Consider the following 18130-nt stretch of genomic DNA (forward strand, 5'->3'; position numbering starts at 1 on the left):
CCACTCTACCACTTGAGCCATGGCACCACTTCCAGCTTTTTCTGTTCACTAAGGACTCGAACCCACGGTTTCATGTGTGCTAGGCAAGCAATCTACCACTAAGCCACCTTCCTACCCCCTGGGCTAGCATTTTCATTGGGGTAGAATTGGTCCTTGGAGTAATTGGCAGCAAGTGGCAGAGTACATGTCTGTCACATGACTCTAATTTCAGGTCTCCTATCTTCTTTTATATAATATTCTTTTTTTCTCCATTAACTATAATCCACTGAAGAGAATTTGGAAAATACTTAAAGTGAAAAAAAAAAATAAGCTGGCCACCTATGTGTCTTTCCACTTTAACCTTGCGTGGAGCTTCTGCAGGAAACCTTGCATTTTAGAGGCAAGAAGGATTACAGGGATGCAGGCAGCTGGCTGTGGTGGCAGTATGCCTATAATGCCAGCTACTAGAGAGGCTGATGCATAAGGATCAGTCTTGAGAAGGGCAACCCTCGCTGCATATCAGACTCTGCTTGAACAACCAACACCTGAACAAAACAAATAAGATGGGGGAGGGGGTGAGCAAAAGAAAAAAGAGGAGGAAACGATGGAATGTGAGGGAAAGAGCTCCATCTTAGGGTTGAAGGCTTCAGAATCCCTTGGTTGTGGCTTGAGAAGCTGGGGCCACAATGCACCAGCAGCGACCTATGAGAAGCCAGCACCAATCTAAGGGAGGCAATGTCTGAGGGAATGTGGCTGTCTGCTACCGAAGCAAGTAACTACCCTGCAGCCCTGCCTCAGGGGATGCTGGCCTGCCATAAACAGGTGGCAAGTTATAGAGGGCCAAACTTCATAGTGGGTGCCAGGCATGGTGGCCCAGTGAGGAGGTCCAACGTGGCTCCCTGGCCTGTGGTCTGGCAGGAGATGGAGTCTGCCTGGCATCTTGCCCGTGTGCAGGGCTCAGAAGCACCCTGGGAGAAGAGCCAGGCTGCATGAAGGGCTCTCCCCAGCTTTGGGATCGGGGAGGCTGTGTCTGGGATCAGGGTTCCTATATAGAAATGCAGGCTGAGCGAAGCTGGTTGGCAGAGGCAGGAGGAAGCGCAGTGGTCAGGCCCAGCACAGCTGCACGCGGCAGTGTGGGGAGTGCGTGGCTGGATGGAGAGGATGAGGTAGGAAGTATATACTCGTCCCTGGCCGCTGTGTTCTCTCTCATTCTGCCACTGAGGTGCGTTTGAAGCGGAGACTAGTGCTTACTACAAAGTTAACCCAGAGCAAAGAAAACTGACTGCCCTGAATGCAAATGGATGTGGGCGCTGTGCTAGCATGCTAGCCTCCAAGATGCCCACCAATGACAAGAGCCTGGGGTTCCAGAATACTCCACCACAACTCACATCAGCTCCTGTTGGGTTCAGTGGACTCACGAGGAGTCTTTAGGGTCAGAAATAATAGGGAAATAAACCCACTCCAGCTGCCACTATAATTCCTCTATAGCAGGTACTCTGACCCCCAAATCCCTTGCTGAGACACAGTGTGTCTGAGCACCCTGGGACACAGGGGAGGTAGACTCCTTTGTTCCTGAGGGTTTTGGGCTCCTCTCAGAACTTGTGGGTGGTTTTGGCCTTTCTACCTGGCCTCCATGTCCTCAGGTCTGGTATACAGAGTGTGTGTGTGTGTGTGTGTGTGTGTGTGTGTGTGTGTGTGTGTGTGTGTGTGTGTGTGTGTGTGTGTGTGTGTGTGTGTGTGTGTGTGTGTGTGTGTGTGTGTGTGTGTGTGTGTGTGTGTGTGTGTGTGTGTGTGTGTGTGTGTGTGTGTCTATGTCCCTGTGTGTGTGTGTGTCCCTGTGTGTGTCCCTCCTGCAAAGCAGTGAAGTGCCACCATGCGTGTCCAAACAAGATACACGCCAGTACCCCGAAGGCCTGGCCGGCAGCTTTGCTTACTCTGGGAGCAGCCCAGGAGTGGGCAGTGAGCAAGTGCCTACCGTTTGGCTCTCATCTTCCTTTCGGTCAGCAGGCTTATCTGTCTGGGAGGCTGCTTTTCTCCTAAACACAGGGAGGAAAAGACATAAATAAGCCCCTGTCTGCCTGTGTGTGGGAGCCACCCAGTCCCTCAGGGAAGGTGCTCACAGTGTGTATGTTTTGGTAGTTCTGGGGTTGGAACTCAAGGCCTTATACTCACTAGACAGGTATTGTGCCACTTGAATCACAGTCCCCACCCTCCTACCCTTCTATGAGGCCCTTGCAGCTTTAGCCCGGGTCCGCCTCTTCCCTGTACCGTCCTCAGGACAGTGGCTTCTCCGCCTTCCCAGGTGCCTGAGCACGGCTCTCCCCCTCTGCTGTTCTGCCTGAAGCACTCTCCCTCGGCCTTAGCCTGCATTCTTCCAGGAGTAACGGAAGTAGCCCCACTTGGGTACAGCCACAGTAACCGCTCACAGGACTCAACGCACTGCCTTGTGAAGGTTATTGATGTCTTGGCAGTTTCTGTCTGTCCAGACCCAGGGGGGTTTTGGGAGGGGCGGGTGCTGGGGATTGCCTCACTGCCAGCAGGGGCCCAGGCTGCCCTGCACAAAGCCCCAGCCGAGCTATCTGTGCCCGTAGACCTCTGTCTCCTCACTTCAGCCCCACAGGCCCTCCCGTGTTTCACTAGATGGAACTCAAGGCACAGAGATGTCATTCAAACTGGCCAGCCTGGGAGGTGGCCGGGAATGCCAGGGGACTGAGAAGGCAGCAGGGGCCGAGGACACAGGCCTCCATCACTGCATCCGTGCCACGTGCTTATTCAAACAACAGTGCGTGATCTGCCGAAGGCCTGCTCCTGTCCCTCTGGTGCCTGGCTCGCCAACAGCCTTCGTCGCTCTGGGTTAGCACATTCCTGGTGTCGGGCCACACTTAGAGCATAACCCAAGCTTTGCATCCCCTCGAAGAGCTGCACCGTCTCGCCACCTGCTCAGGTTTCCTCCATGGAAACAAAAGCGCCATAGTGTCAGGCTGATGGGCATGGGCAGGCTGGAGCCACACCTGGGGAGGCTGGAAGAGTGGATGACCCAGCAGGCTCAGAGCCAACCACGACACAAAGCAAAGTGTTCATGCCCCATGTCTTCAGAGCGGCGCCTGGGCTCTTGCCACTTCACTACTCCTCCCCGGCACCCTCCACAGTGAGCAGGAGGAGGTGAGCACCTTCGTCCACCAGCCGCAGAAAGCTGGGTGACACATCTGCACGGGGGATCCTAAATGCAGGCCTTTCCTTCTGCCACCTACCCCCCCAGTGTATCTCTGGAATGATCTCCAGACCTAGCCCTACTCAGGACAGGCCTGGCATGCAGCAAAAGCTACATGAAATCTTAGGAAGAGAAGTTTAGAGTTTAGAAGTCTAGCTTCAGGTCTCAGATGAACTCCTTGAGTGGGAAAAACTGAAGATACTGTTTGGCTTGCTTGGCTGGACCTGGTGACACAGGGCCACTGCAGGGGACGCCGGGGGAGAGCAGCTGCCCGCGGCGGGTGAGGCGCCTGCGCTCCTCAGACTGCAGACACAGGACCCACCTCTTGGCCAGCAGTTTGTTCATCTCCTCCATGAGGCCTCCGCCCCCGCCCCCGCTGCTTGCCCGGTTGGCATCAGACTTTGAGGTCCCGCTAGGACTGGAGCCTCCAGATGCATCTTCTGGCTGAGGATAAAGGAAGCATGTCTCAGACGCTGGTGTGGTGGCAGGAGACATAGCAGCCCCTCGCCCAGGAGAAACAAGACGTGTACCAATGGCTCTCACAGCAATAATGCCACCTCAGGATGAGGTATCTAGTCGACTTCCCCAACCCAGGACACAGGCAACATTCCTGGGGCTACAGGCTTGAGCCAGTGCCCTTGCCAGTACCAGCTGTAACATGAGGAGAGGGGGAAGGCACAGTTCTGTGGAAGGGGACTGAACTTTAGACCTATGATCTACATCGAGGCACTGCAAAGAGCACACACATGGGGAAGGAAGGCCTGGAGGGGTGGGAGGGAGGCTGGGGTGGTTTCTAGGAGATAACTGAGTGATAAGGAGCAGTGGAAAGCCAAGAACTTGGAAGACATGGAGCTTGAGTCCAAATTGCAGTTCACAAACTGCATCACCGGAACAGGTCATTTAAACTCCCTGTGCCTCGGTTTCCTCACCCACAGAGGAAGATTCGTGAACTCCAGTTCTGAAGGCAAAGGCGAGGACAGGAACAGTTTAATGTAACTAAGGCACCTTAGCATTTACGAAGCCCTGTCCACAGACCTTTTAGTGCAAGTTGTAGAAGGTCAGCTAGAGCTGGGGCAGGCTGGTGCCTGGCATCTCAAAGATGGCATCTGATGGCCTGGCACAGAAGTTCTGCAGGTGAGTCAGGGAGTGGCCTGCTCACGGAGCCCGGTCTCTTACCCGCTGTACCCTCCTCAGCTTGGCCCCGGCCAGGGCGGCAGCCAGTCCTGATGCAGAACCCTCGTCGTGGCTGGACCCCTGGGCTCCTCCAGCTGGCAGGGGCGGCGGTGGGGGGGGAGTGGCCCCTGTGGGTGGAGGTGGGACTGGGGGTGGGGGTGGGGGTGGAGGCCCACTACAGGAGAGTGGGGCGCCGGCCGCAGATGAGGGATGTCCCGGTGGGAGAATGGGCCCTGAAACACAATTGGGGAAGGGGTTTTCAGCTGCCCAGCCTGCTGGTCTCCCTCCGGTCCCTGGGAACAAGGACAGAGGGCATCCTGGACTGCAAACAATGAGGTTCAGTCAAGGTCTGCTTTCTCCAGGAAGCCTCCATGGAATGAACTTGGCGCTGATACAATTATTCCCTGCTCTGGTCTGTTTAGCATCTGGGGCCCAGAAGAACTCAGCGTCACACAAGTGCTTAACATTCCTTGAGCTCAGTGAACTTACTCTCGCTCCAGCAAGGCTTCTCCAGTGGGAGAGAGAGTTACTTCTAAGTATTCTGTATTATCCTAGAGTCGACAGAAGTCACTTCCCAAGATGTGCTGGGGGGCAGGGGTCTGTGCTGAGCCCATTATGCTCCATGTATCTACCCTCCACCTTACATGGCAGGAGCCTCCATGTTGCCGGGCCTGTGCGCTAGGCACTGGAGGAACAGCCACAGCTTTGTGCTCATAGTGAGCAAAGATGAGCGGGGAAAGTCAGCAAGTCATACGGACTGATACAGAATGGGGGCTGTGGCAAACTGACAAGGGACAAGTGCCACCAGGAGCAGGCTCAGGGGCTGCAATGCCTGTGAAGCAGGGCTCCACTTGGCTAAAAGCTCTTCAAAGAACTTCCCCTCCTTGAAGTCAGGCATCAGGCTAGGAAGGAGAAGCAAGGGCGAGCAACCAGGCTTAGAAAAGAGAAGCCCCTTGCCACAGCGAAAGCAGAAGGGAGTCCAGGGCAGGCAGCAGCTGCACTAGAGCAGTATTGAGGAGCAACGGAAAGGCCTGGACGGGGCATGACTAGAAGTGCACCAGGAGTGCGCGGCAGAGACCAGCAAGGCTGTTTTCATATCAGTAAAACTAGACACTGTTCACCTGCTTACTTCAGAGACTACATCTGAACAAATTAAACAAGACAGGGATGTAAAAGCACTTGGCAATAAGCAATTTCTGTGCCTATCAATAAGTGGCCAATGCCATTTTCTGGTGTGTTTAGCTCCTCAGGCATTCAAGGTCGAAGCCTGGAGACCACTGTCCTGGGCTGTGGTCTTTGACCCAGCCCTCTGCACTTACTGTGGCCACAGCCTGCCTTTTGTGTTAGGATGTATGTTTTCTTGGCTGGATAGTGGGCTCCCTGGGAGCAGGGATTCATGCCTGCCCTCTCTCTGGTGTGTCTCAGCCCTCTGCATGGTGCCTGACACACAGGAGATTAGGTATGTCCTCTTGGGGAAGGAGTGATGGGAGGCCCAGATGGCTGAGCAGAAGCCGGACAAGGCTGAGTGGGCCCAGTGACCGTCTGTGCCTATGTCTTCCTCCCTGATCCATTCCTGAGGGATGGTCACTGGATGTGATCAGCTCAGAGGGCCTACTATGCCTTGGGTCCCAACCGAGGGGCTGCGTGGAAATGGGTGGGGAGTGCGGCTCAGAAGCGCTCTCACCTGTGGCTGAGGTTCTTCTCTCCAGAGACTCTTGGCGGTGCTGCTGCTGCTCCATCACTTGTCTGAAAAGCAAGCACAGAGGATGGCCTAATCTGTCTGTGTCCAGTGTAACATGCTCTGGGCCATCTGGACCAGTGAACTCAACTTTCAGAGTTGATTTCTCAGTCCTTCCCCACTGCAGTGGCTGCTTCCACGTAAAAGAGGGGACGTGCTGGGCTCAAGTGCCCAAATGGGGAAGGGCTAGCCGTCTCCTGAGCTCTGGTATACCAGCAAAGGGCTGCCCAGCGGGGGTGAACTTCTGACTGACTTGAGTTCATTCATTGGACTGAGACTGATCAGGCTTTTCCTGTAGGCCACAGATCCCTAGCCATTTCTGGCCCCAGGAAGGTCTGTTCTTAGTGTACCTGGCTGACCTCTGTGAGACAATTCTTAGGGACTATTGCTTGTCAGGAGAAGGCCACACACCATATCATTTATACTGCACACCCACTGCAGGACAGATCTCTTTGGTTCTGCTGTACAATGTCACATGCATCTCAATGGGACCAATATCCTAGTACTCTAATGGCCTTGGGTGCTCTCAGATGCTGAATGAGTAAGGACAGTGATCCCTACGGATATCCTCTGAGTGCAGTGGTGAATGGTAGAAAGAAGAGGCCTTCTGGTATCACCTAGGAATGATAGCAGGGCTGCAAACTCCACCCGTGTGCTACTGAAACCCAGGGTTGAATGTTCTCAGGCCGGCACTGTTGAAAGCAGGCTGTGTCTATGTGTTGGCCATGGACCTAAAGCCTTGGACTGAAGTGAGTTCTGGGTCTCTGGTGTGCAATAGGCGCTCAGTCAGTGTTTTCTGAAGTAGAAATACATGAATCTCATCTAGGAAAGGAGCTTTTTTAGTCACTTCTCTGAGATTCATGGCTTCATGATCAGAGACAAGTCATTTCCTGTTATAAGCCTCAGAGGCCTGGGTATAAAATGAGTACCATGGCCTGCAAGTAGTATGTGGGTATGTGAAGAGCTCCCACCAGCATCTGCATCAGTTTCTACATCCAAACTGCCTGAATTCCAACTTCCTCCACAGAATCACTCAGGAATCCACAGTAAAATGAAGACCTGGGAAAAATCAGGTCTTAGACTGGGGATGCAGTGTAGTGGCAGAGTGCTTGTCTAGCATGTATAGGGTGTTGGTTCTATCTGTAGAACTGCAAAAAAAAAAAAACAAAACCAAAAAACCCCAAAAAACTCTTCTGAAGTTATGACTGTGTGCACTATGAGCTATACCTCTCTCCCGGAAAACGAACTGTGGCACTGAGGGCTTCCGTACTTCAAAGTATGACCACCAGGGGGCGCTCTGGTCTGGCGCATGTCCTTTGCAGCCCACCTTGGGTTCAAAATAGGGCAGTTTAATGGAAGGACCTATATAACAGCAGTAAGTCTCTACATTTTTGCCTCTCCTTGCCTTCTTCTGGATAAAGGCTTCCTGGGACCTGGCAGGGGCTTGAAACTGAAGTCAGACTTAGCTGCTGGCCTTCTTGTGCTCAGGCTACATTCTGCTTCGGCCTCCTATTGTCAGGAGGTGAGCCATTTCCATTCTGAGCCTCAGCTAGCTTATCTGGGAAAAGCTAACAGTAATAACAACCACTAATGGTTACTGTGAGGATTGAAATAATACAAAAGCACACAAAGATCTTCCTAAGTTGCAAAGTGCTATAGTTCTGAGGGCAGATCAGTGAACACCTGTGAATTGCCAGAAGCACACTAGGAAGCACATGTTCATCTAATACCTCAGGCAGAGCAAGGTTAACAACATCTTCAAAGGAGGTAACAGGGTAAGAGCAATGGCTTGCCCAGGATAATGACACAGCATGTCAGAGACAGAAGGCTTAGGGATCCTTCACCGGAAGGCATCTGGGAGAGGCCAAGGAAGAGAATGTGTTAAATCTCACACCAGTTGATGGGTGGCAGGCACCAACTCCCTGCTGTTCAGCGCTGGAATGGCACTTGCCCACACACCTGGAGTAGGGTGTATACAGCCTGGGCTGGGCCTCACTTCCCTCAACAAGCGCTCTCAGATCTGAGGCACAGGCTGTTAGAAGCAGATCACCAGGCATAGAGATGGCAGACCTGGGTTCGGGGGTATTTCCTTGGGGAGGATGCTCCAGACCTCTGGTGTGATCTCTGGACAGAGCACAGTGCTCCCTTCCAGGCAGGGGAAGGATCACAGCCCGGGGAGCTGTCTCCCGCAGGCTATGCCCTCTAGGTCATAACTACCTCCTCTGGCACTTGGGAAAGTTAAATTAAATGGTGACTGTCCAGCACATGCACATTGTCAGTCTCAGCATAAGAGCTATATTCCGGAGGTCAGGGTGCTCACTATAAAACACCGGGACCTCCACGGCCCTCTGGGACTCCATATCCAGGAAAGGCTGCCTGTAGTAGAGCTCTCCCTCGTTTCTGGTCTGAACTGTTGCCCCTGCCCTGAGTGAGTCCCCCCCAGCACTATGGAGGAGGTATCGGGCTGGCGGCTGTGGGTTACCTTCTCTGCATGTCCATCTCCTCAGGAGAGGGGCCATTCTGCACCTGACGCTGAGTGGAGGGGCCTGCGGAGCAGAGAAGCAGAGTGGAGCAGTCAGTAGAGGGAAGGAAAGCCCTGCAGGTAACCATGACTACAACTCCTTCCTCAAGTCCCTCCTGGCATCTCTTTCCCAGTGGGCCCTCCCACCTGTGCGTGACCTTGTCCCACCCAAGTCAATCACCACTTCTCCCTTTCCTGTAGCTCCATGCTGAGCCAAACTTTTAGCTGTTGGCATCGCTTTCATTCCCTTCAAATGATATTTGATATTTCTGCCTCCTTACTCTCTATTGTCCCCACAACTCCTTAACCCTAGCTCTGGCCTAAAACCACCATGACAGTGGCCCAAACCAACCAGTCTGTGTTATTATGCATATGAGCACACAAGTGACCTCGATGGTGGGTGAGAATTCAGGTCTGGCTATGTGTGGGTGAGGGTTCGTCTTTGCCTCATGCCCTGCTGCCTGCACTAGGTTTGGCAGCTGTGCGTGGGGAAGAGCGAAGTCTGGCATCACTCTACTCTGGGTTGCCAGGGAGCCCCTCAGATCACATTCAGCACCTTAGAGACAGGACCTCGGTCAAACCTTGCGCTCACAGAAGCGTTGGTGCTAAGAGCCTGTGTCAAGGTTCCCTGTGCCCCGAACCTGAGAAAGAACAGATGGTTCCATCTCTCTGACAGTTCAGGTGTCCTGTGGAAACCACAGAGTGCCACAGGGACTTGGATTGTAGGCAAACCTAAGATGTCAGCAACACCAAAGTACACAACTTCAATACTGACATGCGGAATCTCACCTCAGAGGCTCAGAGAGTTCAAGACCCTTGCCTCCTTGTTCTCAGGAAACAAGCAATCGATATACAAGCCCTATTACATCAGTGTCTGGGCATTTCCTCCCTTCAACTGAATTCTAGTTCTCACGACTGGTGCAGGGAAATTGGAATGGTAGAGAAAACTAAGCCCAGAAATGAAAGTGACTAGTTCAAAGTCTTATTATAACAAGAGGCAGAGGAAGATAGTTAGCTACAAAATACCACCTGCTTCTGCCCCGCTTTTTTTTTGCAGTACTGGGATTTGAACTCAGATCCTCATGTTCTCACTTGGCTTTTTCTCTCAAAGCTAATGCTGTACCACTTTGAGCCACACCTCCACTTCTGGATGCTTGTGCTAGTTAACTGGAGATAAGAGTCTTACGATCTTTTCTTCTGAGGCTGGTTTCAAATCGTGATCCTCAGATCTCAACCTCCTGAGTAGCTCCAACAGGAGCATCTGGCTCCTCTCTCCCCTCCTCCCCCCTTTTTTTCCCCTCCCCCTTATTTTTGGTGCCAGTTCTGTGGCATAACTCAGAGTTTGGGTGCTATCCCTGAACTTCTTTTTGCTCAAGGCTAGTACTCTACCACATGAACCATAGCTCTACTTCTGGCTTTTTGGTGGTTAATTAGAAACAGGAGTCACACAGACTTTCCTGCTCCAGTTAGCTTTAAACTGCAATCCTCATATCTCAGCCTCCTGAGTACCTAGGATTACAGGGGTAAGCCATAGTGCCTGGCACCTCCCCCCTGCCATTTTTGGGCAAGACTAGGGTTTGAACTCAGGGTCTTAGGTTTGTTAGGTGCTTTACTTCCAGATATACAGACAGACACAGACATAGATACATGCACATACACGCATATAGCCTCATTTTTCAGACAATAATTTTGCCCAGGCTGACCTCAGACCTAAGTTTTCCTGCCATGGCTTTACAGATAGCTGGGATGACAAATACAAGCACCATATCTGTCTATTGATTTAGATGGGGTCTTGAACCTTTTGCCTGGGCTGGCCTCAAACTGTGATCCTTCAGATCTCTGCTTCCTAACTAAGTGGAACTCTAGACATGAGCCAGAATGTGCTTTCATGCTTGGTCAAAAACAATTCCTTTCTTTCTTAAATTCAGCCTCACTGTGGTATCAGATTGAGATTAGCTTGAAGAATAAAGCTGGTGACTCACATGCCACCAGCCAGTCACCAGTGCCTTATACATGTAATCCTAGCTACTCAGGAGGCTGAGATCTGAGGATTGTGGTGTTCAAGGTCCTGAGTTTAATTCCCAGAACAGACAGAGGGGGTGGGAAGAAGCTAAGTCCCTTGGACGGAGTAGCCTCTGGTCTCTGGCCGGTCCTGTCCCAGGGCTGAGGCCTTGGGTGTCTGGGCTCCACAGGCTGCTCTAAGCTCCTTTGCATCTGCTGACCTGGTATGGTCAGGGTGACTGCCTCTGCCCCCAGACAGCAGCCAGCTGCCCACCCTGTGGTCTGATGGGGCGACTTGCTTTGGATTCAGCCTTCTGCTGGTTGGCCTGCACTTGCTCCCAACATCCTCAGCCAGCCTGCTTCTCCAAAGGGCGAGGGAAGGCCAACAGGAGCTCCAGCTTCTCCCAGGCCTGGTTCTGACACTTGAGACACACTTCAAAGTTGGCTAGAGAGCAGAAAAGACAGCACTTGATTGTGTATGGCCCTCCACTATGCCTACTGTCTCTCAACTGGCCAAGCTGCCCCATGCAGAATCTCAGGAGGGACAAGGAGAAGACCTATTCTTTCTCCTACCCCCTTCAGTCATGGGGCTTGAACTCTGAGTCTGGGCGCTGTCCCTTAGCTCTTCAGCTCAAAGCGAGTGCTCTACCGCTTAAGCCATAGCACCACTTGCTGTTTTCTGAGTGGTTTATTGGAGATAAGAGTCTCATGGACTTTCCTGCCTGGGCTGGCTTTGGATCTCAATCCTCAGATCTCAGTCTCCTGAGTAGTTAGGATGGATGACAGGCGTGAGCCACAGCTGTATGGCCTGAAGGCCCATTCTTTCTTGGCAGTCTGGTCCCTTGGGAGACCCCAGGCAATAGGGCACTGGTGGGTGCTCCTTCATCAAAGACCCTGTTTTTCAGGCAGGAGCAGCTGCACACAGGAAAGCTCTCAGTTACTAGTAATCACATGCTTATCTGTCCAGTGCTGAACGATCGCAGGTGTCTTTCCTGCAGTATGATTAGAGGCCAAAGTGGAGGACAAGTCACCTCTCACCCCGAGCTGAGATGGGATCCTGCAGAATCCCGGGCAGTGGACAGGAGGGGAACTTGATCCTCCCACTCCACCTTCCATAGCTCAGCAGTTACCGAGTCTTACTGGTTCTATGTGTGCTGCCCCCAGAAACCCTGGGTCTTTCCATCCACTCCTGGCTGCCTCCATATATCTCTCTCGTGGACTCATGTCCGTGTTTACCCTTTGCCCCTACCCCTGTCCTTTCTCCATACCTGCCCTGTACATCGACACTACAGCCCATGTGGCCTCTGGAAAACAGAGCTGCCCGTTGCAGGTTACCTGATAGGAGTCGAGGCTCCTCGGGCTTGGCTTTAGCCCTTCTGCTTCCTGTTCCCGCTCACCAAGCCTGACTCCAAAGTGCTCCCTACCTCCTCATGTTCTGGGGACTAAGCAATCCGCCTGGGACGCCTTCTTTTCCTGCCACGGTTTCTAGGCCGATCTCTCAGTCCCCTCTGTCACAAAGCCTGCCTAAGTCCCACTCTCCTCTCCATTTCCCCACATTCATGTGGGGAGACTCCCAGCCGCCTCCCTCATCACCCCGATCTGAGAGCTAACTTCTCTTCCACACCAGACCCTGAGCTTGAGGGCACAGAGTATAACTCTCACTCATCAGCAACTCTGGAAGGGGTCAGGTTGTAAGCATTATGTCCACCTTTAGTCCTCAGGTCCACCCAGACCTGAGCGCCTAGCTCTGGAGTTCCCGCCACAGAGCTGGCCCCTTCCTCTCTCCATCCAGACCCCCTGAGCACCCACCTATCTCACTTCCAACCCCCACACCCTGCTGCTACCTATATATAGTGGAGGGTGCCATGTGCTCCCTCTCCAGAGGAAATATGGCTCAGGTAATAAACCTTGTAACAATCTTTCTCCTGTGCCTGCGGGCCTCTGAGTGGTCCCCTGAGATGCATGTGATGAATCCTTTCACAGGTGAAGAGGCCAGGCCAAACCAGCCTTAAGTGAAAGTACAGACCATCTAATAGGTGAGGCTCAGCAATACAGGCTGAGAAGGGGCTATGGTTTGAACATTGCCACTAAAAACTCTTGTTGAGAATTTAACTGCATTGTAATGGTATTAAAGGCTGAGACTGTTAAAAAAAAAAAAAGACCAGCCAGTGCTGGTGGCTCACGCCTATAAGCCTAGCTACTCAGGAGGCTGAGATCTGAGGATCGTGGTTCAAAGCCAGTCCAGGCAGGAAACTCTGTGAGACTCTTATCTCCAATAAAACCACTAGAAAACCGGAGGTGGTGCTGTGGCTCAAGCGGTAGAGCACTCGCCTTGAGCTGAAGAGCTGAGGAACAGCGCTCAAGCCCAGAGTTCAAGCCCCATGACTGACAAAAAAAGACCAGGCCATGAGTATTCCATTCATTAAGTGTATATATCCGTTTGTCTTTTCATTTTTGGTACTGGGGATGGAACCCAGGACATTGCACTTGCTAGGAAAGTGTTTTGCCACTGAGCTACATCCCAATCCCATTCTTATATATAGAATTTGGTGATATTATAAAAGGCTGAGTTTAGTCCCCTCTGGCAATTCTCTTGCCTTCGCTGTTGCAGCAAGAAGATCCTCACCAGATACCACATCTTTACTTTGGGAATTCCTAGATTGTGGAACAAAGCCAGTAAGTTCCTAATGATAAACTAATACATCTTAAGTGTTCCATTACAACAGCACAAAGGAGACTAAGAAAGAAGGGACCCTTCACATTCATGCTTGTTCAGAAAAGAGGCCAATCAGAGGTGGGTTCTATTCTTGCTAGGATTGATGAGAAGCCCTGGGGCCCAGCTGAAGAGAAGGGGCTGCTAACCCAGCCTTTGTTTCCCATGTCTTTCTGCCAAGGGCCTCTCTAGCTCTTCACCAGCTGTGAGATGTCTGGATACATCTGCTGTGGTCACGTGGTCATCCTTCTCTGAACAGCAAACACAGGAGGGCACTCATCTGAGGACCATACCTTAACCGACTTGTTCCCAGGAGCAGCTTGGTGGCAGGAGTGAGATTACCTGCCTAAGGCTCTGCCCCACGTTTGTGAGCTGGGCACCCCTGGGTAATCTCCCTGCATCGTCATCTATAAAGTGAGATGCTAACACCAACACGAATATGAATAATGGTACCTCACAAAGCTGGTGGGGAAAAAAATGAATTGCTTGATCCAAGAAGCACTTGGTAAAACCTGCAAAATGTTAGCTGTTGTGGCCACTTAAACTCTGCGAGGTCAGATATGAACCTGCCTGTGCATTGCTCCTAGGTCCGGGTTGGTCTATAGATGCTATTCAAAAGGCACTCCTATTCCCAGGAGGGGCGGTGGCTGAGAGGCTAGGGCCTGGCTTGCCTGAGGGAGTTTCCAACTAGGATAACACTCTTCACCTCTGGCAGGTCTTACTAAAGTCAATGAAGAGCATATCTGTACTATGGACACATAGAAAAATGCAAAAGAAAATAAGCCAGAATGCCACATACTAGAAAAAGCAGGGTAGCCAGGTGTGTTACTGGTCTAGCCCAGGGCATCAGGGCTCACCTGTTGGCAGCAAGCCAAGCCTCCTCTCTGAACATAAAGGGCTGGGAGAGAACAGAGGCTGAGCCTCAGCTGAAACCTGAATCCATGTCTGTCTGTTCCAAGTCCCATGGGACCCAGATGGTTTTGGGGAAGTGGCTGACTTCTTGCTGTCTGAGGTCCAAATTCCACCAAACACCCACTCCTCCCATGGTAACTTGGGGGGAGACTATAGGGGAAAATCAACAAGGGGAGAGGGTGAAGTGGGGCCAGCCTCCAGCTCTAAGCCTATTGGAAGGTCAGTGAGAGAAAGGAGAGGAAAGGAGGTTGGCTGGAGGGGTAGATGTAACGGACCCAAGGCAGACTGTGTGACTGGAGGAAGTGAAGCCCAGAAGATGGCACCCCATTAAGAGAGTATGTAAGACAGGCACTGGGAAGGGCAGTATCCCACCTGGGACTCACTGAGGGTGTCAGGCAGGTGACACCACTTGAGAAGGGCCATTACTGGTTGCCATGTGCCTTTCACAGGCTACTTCAAGATGGTGTGACCTTGTACTTGAAACAAGGGAAAAACCTGACTAGAGTGTCGTGGCATTTCCTTTGCCTTTTCAGGTCACCTCTGAGGATGGTCATGATGACAATTGTTGCCTAGATTGCTTTTCAAGGAATTTTAAGGCTGCTTTTGTTGACGTTACCAACTCCTTCACTGGCCTGTGCAGGCATCCAACTGGTGACCTTTTGATGTCAGAGGGCTGAAAACTAGCCCATGATCATGTTATGCCACCACTGTCCCTCCTTCCCCCGCTCCCTTCAAGACATGTTCTCTTGCTACGAAGTCCAGACTGATCTTGGCTCCTAATCTTCCTGACTCAGCCTCCTGACTGCTGGGGAAACAGATGTACACTACAAATATCCAGCTGTGTCACAGTTTTCTTTCCTGCCTTTTTTCTTCCTTTTTTGGGTGATACTGGGGGTCTGAACTCAGGGCTTTATGCTTGTGTGATTGGCTGGCACTGTATATCCTGAGTCACACCTTTAGCCCTGCTTTTTGCTGGTGATTTTGGAGAAAGAGTCTCAAGGACTTTTCTTCCCAAGTTGGCTTTGAATTACAACCTTTCAGATCTTAGCCTTCTGAGCAGCTAGGATTATAGTGTGAGCCACCAGTGCCTGGCAATGTGACACCATTTTCTGAAAACATCCTATGACATTATTAAGATTAATGATGCATCTGCAGATTACCAATTATCCTACTTCTTATCACCTTCTCTCATGCCCTAAATTGCCCTGGTTCTTCATCCCGTGCATGTCCTAAAGCTCTATCTTTGGAGAGAACTATTAGAGTCTTGCTCTTCCATCTCTGCATGTGGCTATCCTGGGAATAAACTTCTCGTGAAAAACTCATCACTGCAGTGATTATACAATATGGTTGGAGGAATGGTCTCTAGTAGCACACTTGGTATTTGTATTACACTTCTTCAGGCTTTTACAACATCAGTTTTTGACATAAGGACCTGACAAAGGATTCCAGTGCAGGATACCATCAACTGCAAGCATGCTGCCTATCTGCAACAGGAAGCAGTAGGGAGAGCGAAGGAGAGGGAAAGAACCGGATGCACATGATCAGCTTCAGGGAGAACAGACCAGAGGCAGATGACACATTTCCCTCTCCCACACCCTCACCATGTGGCTGAGATGCCTCAGCATGGACAATCACACACAATCACAGCACAGGGCACTCCCCACCCCCACACGATTCTGTAACACCCAGCCTGTCTACAAACCCGTGAAGCACAGGCACAGAACAACTGGACAGAGTTGTTCATATTCCCAATATGTTACACAGCTCTTGGTGTATAGTCAACACGCACTACTTAGTGCATAAAAGATACTTGGCTCTGGAAAACTGTCTGAAGATCTCCAGCCTCAGCATGGAGGACCATACAGCCAATGTACACTGATTTGCCTGATGGCAGCCGGACAGAGCAGATAGGAGGAGGGGGACAGGGGTGCAGAGGAGGCATCCCGACTGGCTCCTTCCTTGGACAGATGTGTGCCTATGCTGTGGTCTTGCTGGCTTCACTACCCATGTCCTCATCTGCAGGGTACCTAGGAGATGTGACCCTGGAGAAAGGTGACACGTAGGGCTCTACACAGACTTAAGTGCTACCGAATCTGACCTTGGGGGCTGGGCTGATAGGCTTGAGGGCCTTAATTAGGTGGGCAGCTCTCGATGGCAGAACGTGTTCTTCCTGCTGACTGAAAGTAGTCTGGCCAGTTGCCTACACAGATCTGTGAGGACCGGAGGGACTGTCTTACAGGCTGGGCAGTCCTGAGCATGGAGAACCGTACTCTGCTCCTCTCCGGCCCTCCCAGTAGCCTCCATACTCCATACCCGCCTCTCATCCCATTCCCACCCTGGCTGTGATCTTCTAGACTACTACATTTATAGAAATAACCTTCAGGGTGATTTTTTTTTTTTTTTTGGTTGGTTGTGGGGCTTGAACTCTGGGCCTGAGCGCTGTTCCTTAGCTCTTCAGCTCAAGGCCAGCACTCTACCACTTGATCCATAGCACCACTTCCAGTTTTCTGAATGGCTTATTGGAGATAAGACCTTCCTGCCCAGGCTGGCTTTGAACTGCAATCCTCAGATCACAACCTCCTGAGTAGCTAGGATTATAGGCGTGAGCTACTGGTGCCCAGCTAGGGTGATATTTTTGTTTGTTTCTTTTTTTGAGGTAGAGTATTGCTCAACAGCCTAGTCCTCAGACTTGCAATCCTCCAGTCTTAGCCTGCCAAGTACTACCACATCTGGGCCTTCATGTGAGCTTTGCTGGAGTTTCACCACTAAAAGTAATTAAGTGCTAAGGAGAGACCCTTCCTTCTCTGGCCCCAGTTTCCTATAAAACAAGAAGGATGGAACCAACGATCATTTAGCAAGCAATCTAGATCAAAGGACAAAGAAGGAAACATGCAAAAATGTTAACAGTGGGATTTTCCAAATGATGCACCAGTGTCATGAACTAGCTTTGAAATAAATAAAGATCACGAGTTCCTATGAAGGGCATTCCTCTGTGACTCCATCCCCTGTGAGGCTGTGGGGATCCTACCTGCATGGTAATTTAGACAGCCCAAAGTGAGCAGAGGAGGCAAAGCTGACACCTGCTTCTAAGAAAGGCCTTCTGCCAGCCTACCCCCACACATTATTGAGCCTCTGGGCCACCAGCCCCAGATTCTTCTGGGACAAGGGGACTGGGACTAAGTTTCCAGCTTATCTCTATAGGGAAGGCATCCCTTGGCCTCCTGAAAAGATGGAACCCGAGATCCCAGGAGTGCCAGAGTCAAAGGATCCAGAAGCTGCTCGGTGATACTTGATGGAATTTCTGGCCCGTGAACGGCAGCCACCTGGTTTGCACTGGGCAGAATCCCAAGCCCTCCTGAGTCCCTCCCCTTCTTTTCCCCCCTCCACCACCTCCATGGCCGAGTCTCTCTCTTTCTTCTCCCTTCCCCCAGCCTCTCTGGATGGCTCCTTCCAGGACATAGCCTTCATTATGCCTTCCCCTCTGTGTCAAGGCCTTGCCTTCCTCATTAAGTACTATTCCGATTTCCAGGCAGGCAAGTGTCCATATGGGAAGGGAGTCTGTGACCTGGTTCTAAACGCTGGTTTGGCCACTATTCTTAGAGTCACCTGGCCAAAGCCACACAGGAATTGGTGGCAGAGTTGGGGTGAGCGCCCAGGAGAAATGTGTCTACATCAATGACTGATCACTGATGTGGGAACATCATATTTAAACAAATAGCAAAGGTAGGCAGTATCTTTCTCTCCCATGCTCAGCTTAGGAGTTGACAAAATACATGACTGCCATCCCTCCACATTTTAATGTTGCTTGCTTAAAGAAACGTTTTGGGAATCTTCCAGTCTTTTCAGTCTAGTCCTTATTGTATGAATTTAGGCAAACAGTGG

At 51.4% G+C, this 18130-nt stretch overlaps 1 protein-coding gene across 6 annotated transcripts in view; it reads right to left on the reverse strand.

Annotated features, from left to right (window-relative positions):
* The window catches only part of Evl (Enah/Vasp-like), a 126835-nt gene that overhangs the window by 7379 nt on the left and 101326 nt on the right, over positions 1-18130 (reverse strand). For all 6 annotated transcript variants that reach the window (XM_069997592.1, XM_069997594.1, XM_069997593.1 and 3 more), the window contains exons 4-8: positions 8584-8647; positions 6048-6109; positions 4367-4596; positions 3513-3634; positions 1955-2015 (exon numbers count right to left, since the gene is read on the reverse strand). In XM_069997592.1, coding sequence (XP_069853693.1) covers positions 1955-2015; positions 3513-3634; positions 4367-4596; positions 6048-6109; positions 8584-8647 — 539 coding nt within the window. The remainder of the gene's footprint in view (positions 1-1954; positions 2016-3512; positions 3635-4366; positions 4597-6047; positions 6110-8583; positions 8648-18130) is intronic.

The sequence above is a fragment of the Dipodomys merriami genome, unplaced genomic scaffold (assembly GCF_024711535.1).
Source record: "Dipodomys merriami isolate MVZ:Mamm:240054 unplaced genomic scaffold, mDipMer1.0.p SCAF_50, whole genome shotgun sequence".
NCBI classification, from domain to species: Eukaryota; Metazoa; Chordata; class Mammalia; order Rodentia; family Heteromyidae; genus Dipodomys; species Dipodomys merriami.